General features: G+C 50.2%; 1 protein-coding gene across 1 annotated transcript; it reads right to left on the bottom strand.

Annotated features, from left to right (window-relative positions):
* Positions 1 to 1,041: 1,041 nt before the first annotated feature.
* LOC137048100 (uncharacterized) lies at positions 1,042 to 6,113 on the bottom strand. Its single transcript, XM_067426100.1, has 2 exons — positions 4,572 to 6,113; positions 1,042 to 1,261 (listed from the first exon to the last, which is right to left on the bottom strand). Exons 1-2 carry the CDS (start codon positions 5,691 to 5,693, stop codon positions 1,259 to 1,261), a joined length of 1,125 nt encoding a protein of 374 aa, XP_067282201.1. The 5' UTR covers positions 5,694 to 6,113; the 3' UTR covers positions 1,042 to 1,258.
* Positions 6,114 to 7,431: the final 1,318 nt, after the last annotated feature.

The following is a 7,431-nucleotide window of genomic DNA, read 5'->3' on the forward strand; positions in this document are numbered from 1 at the left end:
TTCAGCAAAGCACAAGTGAAATCACATAACTGCAGTTCAGTGCTGCAAAAAAACTTGAATTTAAGGAAACGCAAAAACTTGGTTTAGTGTAGGAAACCCGGAATATTTAAAGATGTCATCGTCATTCTTTTCATCAGAAACGTTCTATGCAAATTAGGCTCATTATGCATTGTGCCTTATTTACAAAACTGGTGCAATTAATGTAAAGCTATTACAGCCTGCCTTCTGCAGAAACAGAATTTCATGTAAAACAGATGTTTGTGTACACTTTCTATTAAGCATGTTAGTTATCCATCAAAGGATGATTCACTCCTGGCCAAATGATGTAGAAAAATGTGCAGCAATGTAGCCAAGCACTCTTCAGCAGTTTAAAGAGCCAATTTAGATGCCTGGACCAGTGGTGTTATTAACATATTAGTAACCAGTGTTATATATTTAGTGTTATTAACATATTAGTATATTGAAAATGTGCTTTGTTGTAGTATAAAGTATTTAGAAGAGTTCACATAACAGTTATAACGATAACAGCACAGAGAAAAAAACATTGTTGGAATCACTTACAGAACAATTTTATCCAGCTGAGGAATGATAAAAACATTAACCTGTTAAGCTGAATTCCAAATTTTGAAAAAAATCCTAAGAAATGCATACTCAGACTAAAACATATACAGTTTGTGAATCCTTTGCACTAAAAGCATAATTATGGTCTCATTTGAAAGCAGACACATTGCAGTTTACTGTAAAGTCAAAATGATAATATTTTTCATAATAAAAAAGCTATAATAAGCTTCAAAGTTTTGTAAAGTTATTAGAAATTTATTTGTATGAAATATCTTTATGAAAATAAAATTGAAGTGGGCCTTGGAGAAATCTAGAAATGCACTACAGCTAAAGCCACAAGTCTGACCATGTTATATTTCAGATCTGAAGATGATCAGTCTAAAACTCTGAATTTTATTAAACGTTTTACAAGATCGTTTCATGTGATTTTTGTAGCAAAGTTCGATATGATAAGGAAGGAAGAGGACAAGGGGTCGGCTGGACGGTTGATGCTGTATCTTTATTAAACTCAATATCTTTGCCAACACACACTGTGGTGTGGTATCTCAATGAACAACGATCGCTCAGTCACTTCCGGGTCGGCACTTCCGGCTTCCGGTAACTCAGTCTCTGTAAGGGGGGTTTGGCATCAACCGTCCGGGCTCTCTCTCTCCTCGATCTCCGGTTCCACTGATGTTTTATCCCCTCTCCGCGCTCATTACTAGAACAAGAGACAGGTGTTATTAATCTGCTTCCAACCCACTCACGTACCGCTTGTCCCGCGGCTCTCTCTCCCGCTGCAGACCTCGCTGAACCACGCCCCCCTTGCCACATACCCCCACCGCCCGACTCAGGCCGGGGAGCCGTCCGGCCTGCAGCCCCCCCCCCCCATTTCTGGAGAGGAAGTCGGCCACAGCCATCTGAGCACCCGGCCTGTGGACCACCTGGAACTTAAAAGGCTGAAGAGCTAGATACCAACGAGTGATCCGCGCGTTGGTATCCTTCATGCGGTGGAGCCATTGGAGAGGAGCGTGGTCCGAACAGAGGGTGAACTCCCGCCCCAGAAGGTAGTAGCGGAGGGTGAGAACGGCCCACCTGATGGCAAGGCACTCTTTTTCGATGGTGCTGTACTTAGCCTCTCTCTTCGAGAGCTTACGGCTAATGTACAGCACCGGCCGCTCTCCCCCCTCCACCTCCTGGGCCAGGACTGCGCCCAGCCCCCTGTCCGACGCGTCAGTCTGCAACAGAAAAGGGAGAGAAAAGTCAGGGGAGTGTAACAGCGGCCCGCCACATAGAGCAGCCTTAACTCGGGTGAAGGCCTGCTGGCACGGCTCCGTCCATTGGACCGTATCTGGTAGCCCCTTTTTAGTAAGGTCAGTCAGAGGGCTGGTGAGGTCCGAATAATTTGGAATAAACCGTCTATAATATCCCGCCAGCCCCAAGAACTGCCTTACCTCCTTTTTGGTCTTGGGCCTCGGACAGGTTGCAATTGCGGCGGTCTTATCAATTTGGGGACGCACCTGCCCATGACCCAAGTGGAAGCCCAGATACCTTACCTCCACCCGCCCAATTGCACACTTCTTCGGGTTGGCCGTGAGCCCCGCTCCCCTCAACGACCTCAAGACCGCCCGGACATGCTGCATATGCCGCTGCCAATCGTGACTGTAAATCACGATATCGTCCAGGTAGGCAGCAGCATATGCGGCATGGGGACGCAAAATCCTGTCCATGAGTCGCTGAAAGGTAGCGGGTGCCCCGAACAAGCCGAAGGGAAGCGTGACGAATTGGTGCAATCCGAACGGCGTGGTGAAGGCCGTCTTTTCTTTGGACAATGGAGACAAGGGGATCTGCCAATAGCCCTTCGTTAAGTCCAATGTCGAATAAAATCGAGCCGTGCCCAGCCGATCAAGCAACTCGTCAACCCGCGGCATTGGATACGCGTCGAATTTCGACACTGCGTTCACCTTGCGGTAGTCCACACAGAACCTGACCGAGCCGTCGGTTTTAGGAACTAAAACGATCGGGCTCGCCCAGTCACTGTTGGACTCCTCTATTACTCCCATATCGAGCATTGCCCCTAATTCTTCCTGAACTACTTTTTTCTTGTGTTCAGGTAAGCGATACGGCCGGCTGCGAACTACCACGCCCGGCTCGGTCTCGATATGGTGCTGAATTAAGTCGGTACGTCCCGGTAGGGGCGAGAACACGTCGGCGAATTCCGCCTGTAGCTTTGAGAGATCAGTGAGTTGGGACGGTGAGAGGTGATCTCCCCCAGGGGCCAATGCGACCGATTGTGCTTTGATGCTCGCCTCTGGCCCGAGATCATCCTCTCCCCCGATCACCGTCGCCAACAACACTGATTCCACCTCATTCCATTTTTTCAGGAGGTTGAGGTGATAAATTTGCCGTGCCCCGTTCCTATCGGACCGTATCACTTCATAATCGAGGTCTCCCACCTGTCGTGCGACCTCAAACGGCCCCTGCCACTTCGACATTAATTTAGAGCTCGATGTAGGGAGTAATACGAGCACTTTCTCTCCCGGTGTAAATTTGCGTAGTCTCGTACCCCTGTTATACGACCGGCTTTGGCGGTCCTGGGCTTGCAACAAATTCTCCCTAGATAGCCGCCCCAAGGTGTGGAGTTTTGTTCGCAAGTCCAGCACATATTGAATTTCGTTTTTGGCCAAAGAAGGTCCCTCCTCCCAAGTTTCTCGTAGGACGTCCAGCACCCCCCGGGGCTGTCGTCCGTAGAGAAGCTCGAAGGGGGAAAACCCCGTGGAGGCTTGTGGGACCTCCCGCACAGCGAATAAGAGGGGTTCTAACCACCGATCCCAATTTTTGGCGTCTTCCTGTACGAATTTACGGATCATGGATTTAAGAGTGCGATTAAATCGTTCGACCAAGCCGTCTGTTTGTGGGTGATAGACGCTTGTCCGAATCGATTTGATGCCCAATAACCCGTATAATTCGCTTAGCGTGCGTGACATAAACGCCGTGCCTTGATCAGTGAGGATTTCCTTCGGAATCCCCACTCGGGAGATTAAACGAAACAGTGCGTCCGCAACACTCTTCGCCGAGATGTTGCGGAGAGCCACTGCTTCCGGATATCGCGTTGCGTAGTCCACGATAACTAGCGCAAAACGATGTCCGCGTGCGGATCGCTCTAATGGCCCGATGAGGTCCATCGCAATTCTCTCGAAGGGGACCTGCATTAATGGAAGGGGGCGCAATGGCGCTTTTGGGGAGGCCAGTGGATTCACCAACTGACATTCAGGACAAGACGCGCACCACCTGCGCACATTGTCGTGAATGCCTGGCCAAAAAAATCGGGTCATTAAACGATTCAGCGTGGCCGCCTGTCCCAGGTGGCCCGCCATTGGGTTAGAATGAGCCGCCTGGAAAAGCATTTCCCGGCGGCTCTTTGGTACTAACAACTGGGTTGTATCTACCTTTGTCTGAGCGTCTTGGGTCACTCGATACAACCTGTCCTTAATTATGGCAAAATAAGGATACGTGACGGGCAGGGCGGGTTGAAGGGACTGACCGTCGATAGTGCGGACCTGTTGGAAAGCATGTTTTAGGGTATCGTCCTGAGACTGCTCCAGAGGAAAGTCATCGCGGTCCGAGAGAATCAGTCTCTCGACCCCGCTCGGTTCCTCTGAAGCCGTTTCCGAGGGCCCCGTATCAGTCTCGCCAACCTGCACCCGCACCGCCCCGTTCCTAGCCTGGCTCCCCCAAGCGGCATCCGCGCATATCGACCCCAATAACGCCGGAAAGGCGGGCCAATTCGTCCCCAGAATTAGCGGATGCCGGAGGTGGGGACTAACCGCCACCTCAACACTATGATTTTCTCCCCTGAACTGAATCGTGACTGGTACAAGCGGATATTCCACCACATCCCCGTGCACACACCGCACCTTAACCATGCGGCTTGTATCCAATGCCCCAGGCTGCATCAGGCTTTGATGGATCGAGGTTTGGTTACATCCTGAATCCACCAAGGCCTGATATGTACCCCCCTTGATACTCACAGGAACTTGGTACTCTCCTGCTTGATCAGGGGTGGTCCGCTGGACGTCCGGGACCCGGATCATTGTCCCGATATCCATCATTGGACATCGGTCCACAAAATGGTCCGGGTCACCGCACCGCCAGCAGGCCAGCCCAGGCCTGCCCGCCGCCCCTGCGGCGGGGAGTGGGTTGGAATATGAGCGCGGAGGGGGGGTGGAACCGGAACCGATATCCCCGCCCGACCCCAGCAGCCCCGCCCCCCTGGGCGGGGCCCTCGAACTCCCGTATTGCCCTGGGCCCATTCCACCCCGACCTCTGGGGGGAATACGAGGGGGCCCTGGAGGGCGGGACCTAGGGAGAGGGACAGGAGGAGAAGGAGAGACAGAGGGGGGAGAGAAAGAGGGAGAAGTTAAACGGGGTTCGCCGACCCCTGGGCACGCCACCAGATGGTCCTCCGCCAGGTTGATGGCCGTCGTCAGCGACGTGGGCCGGTGGCACTGGACCCACTCGGCGGTCTTCTTGGGAAGCCGAGCGATGAACTGTTCCAGTACCACCAGATCGACGATGTGGTCCACGTCGCTTCCACCGGCCAATAGCCATTTGCGGCAGGCGTCCCGGAGCTGGTGGGCCATCGCGAAGGGCCGGCCGGTCTCCCCCCACTCAAGCGAGCGGAAACGCTGACGGTGTTGTTCGGGGGTCCGACCGACCCGCTGAATGATGGCCCTCTTCAGATCGTCGTAATCCAGGAGGTTCGCCACCGGCAGTTGTTGGGCGGCCGCCTGGGCTTCTCCGCTGAGCAATGGAATAAGGCGCACCGGCCACTGTGCCCGGGGCCACCCGCAGGCCTCCGCCGCTTTCTGAAAAAGGTCTATGAAGGCCTCGGGATCGTCCTGTGGCCCCATCTTGTGTAGGGGCACGTGGACCGGTGCGCTGGCGAGCCCGGCGGCTTCGGTGTGAACCTCCCGGTCTATCCAGCTCCGGAACCTCTCGCGGTCCTCTTGCTGGCCGCGGACGATGGCCTCGAATCGACGCTCCTGGTCCGCCCGCAGCTCCAGCATGGCCTGATGTTGATTCTGGTGGAGGGCCGCGAGAGAGGTGATAATGTCCGCAAACGGCGTGGCGGAGGGCGTTGGAGTAGTCATGGCGGCGGCGCGGTCCTACTTCCTTCCCGGGTTTTCGGCACCACTGTAGCAAAGTTCGATATGATAAGGAAGGAAGAGGACAAGGGGTCGGCTGGACGGTTGATGCTGTATCTTTATTAAACTCAATATCTTTGCCAACACACACTGTGGTGTGGTATCTCAATGAACAACGATCGCTCAGTCACTTCCGGGTCGGCACTTCCGGCTTCCGGTAACTCAGTCTCTGTAAGGGGGGTTTGGCATCAACCGTCCGGGCTCTCTCTCTCCTCGATCTCCGGTTCCACTGATGTTTTATCCCCTCTCCGCGCTCATTACTAGAACAAGAGACAGGTGTTATTAATCTGCTTCCAACCCACTCACGTACCGCTTGTCCCGCGGCTCTCTCTCCCGCTGCAGACCTCGCTGAACCACGCCCCCCTTGCCACAATTTTATTTTGAGATATCTGTAAAATATCAACTGATGTTTATTGCCATGTCTTCTCAGCTTTCATTCGCTATATTGCCTCTATTGTTTAGAGGTGCAAACTGCCCCATTCAGTTTGTCTCCCCGGCACACATTCACACTTCTGCGGACTGGTTATGGCTCTAATTATTATTCTTTTATCTGCATTATAATTACTAACGATTCTCTATTCAAACTGTTCTATTCAAACCTCATTTCTAAATCAAACCTCTCACTTAACCCTCACTGAGACTCTATTGAATGCATTTCGTCCAAATAAGCATTTCAGTAGTTTTACATTTAGATAATGTTCATAAAAATTAAGTATTTACTCAGTGGCAGGTGCATCTAGGGCACGCTAGCATGTTAGCTTAGCACACCAGCAAAACAACAATTTATACGATTAAAATCATGTTTTATTCCAAACCTTGCTTCATATCACTTTATAATTTATAAGTCGAGTGTTTTATATAACAATATGTGATCTCATATAGCTTCGGGTCAAAAAATCTTACAGAAAATATACAATGCTAAAAGCTATGTGGAATAGCATTGCATTATAAATATAATCTATTATGAAACCACCCAACATGGCATAAAGAACACAGACCAACCATATATCTTAAAACGTGTCTATCTGCATAAAATAGCGATCTGACGATCTCTGGAAGCTGTTTTGGTAATGTCAGATACTTCCTGAATGTCACATGGTGTGTCTGTTCTTCATGTGTTCCCCATGGGGTGAATTTTCAGTAGTACAGCTTTCCAGCGCCCTCCGGCTGCCAGAATGAATTGAAAACCATATCACAGTCTACTGCGCTCATAATGATACATCCGCGGATTTTGGATAAAGATTGAATAAATAATACTTCTCTGTATAGAAATTTGACTCAAACATGTGAGAATCTATCAATATTTCTCCACATCTGCACACATTTGAAGTAAAAGCCCCGAGGGAAGTTGTTTTGTCGAGTGTATTCATGACAACCACAGAAAAGTATTTTATGAATGGGAGCAAATGACGCGCATGTTACAATCAAAAGGTAGCGACGCCCATGATCATATTCATAACTCCTGGCACATATTAACACATTACGGTCACTATAAGACTTTGAGAATAAAACAGAGGTAAAAAAAATTAAACTTTAGTCTTAGATCTTTTTAATGATGTATAGTTTATCAAGGTAATTACTTACATCTGATAGTAATTTTGAGCTAATTTAAGCAAAGAGAGCTTCAGTGCGTCCTCGTCCTCGTGACGGTTAACAGAACAGCCAATCAGAATCCAGTCTGCTG

This window comes from Pseudorasbora parva, chromosome 19, assembly GCF_024679245.1.
Source record: "Pseudorasbora parva isolate DD20220531a chromosome 19, ASM2467924v1, whole genome shotgun sequence".
In the NCBI taxonomy this organism is placed as follows: domain Eukaryota; kingdom Metazoa; phylum Chordata; class Actinopteri; order Cypriniformes; family Gobionidae; genus Pseudorasbora; species Pseudorasbora parva.

Excerpts from the sequence above, each read along its gene's own strand:
- LOC137048100 (XM_067426100.1), bottom strand. The coding sequence starts at position 5,693 with ATGACTACTCCAACGCCCTCCGCCACGCCGTTTGCGGACATTATCACC.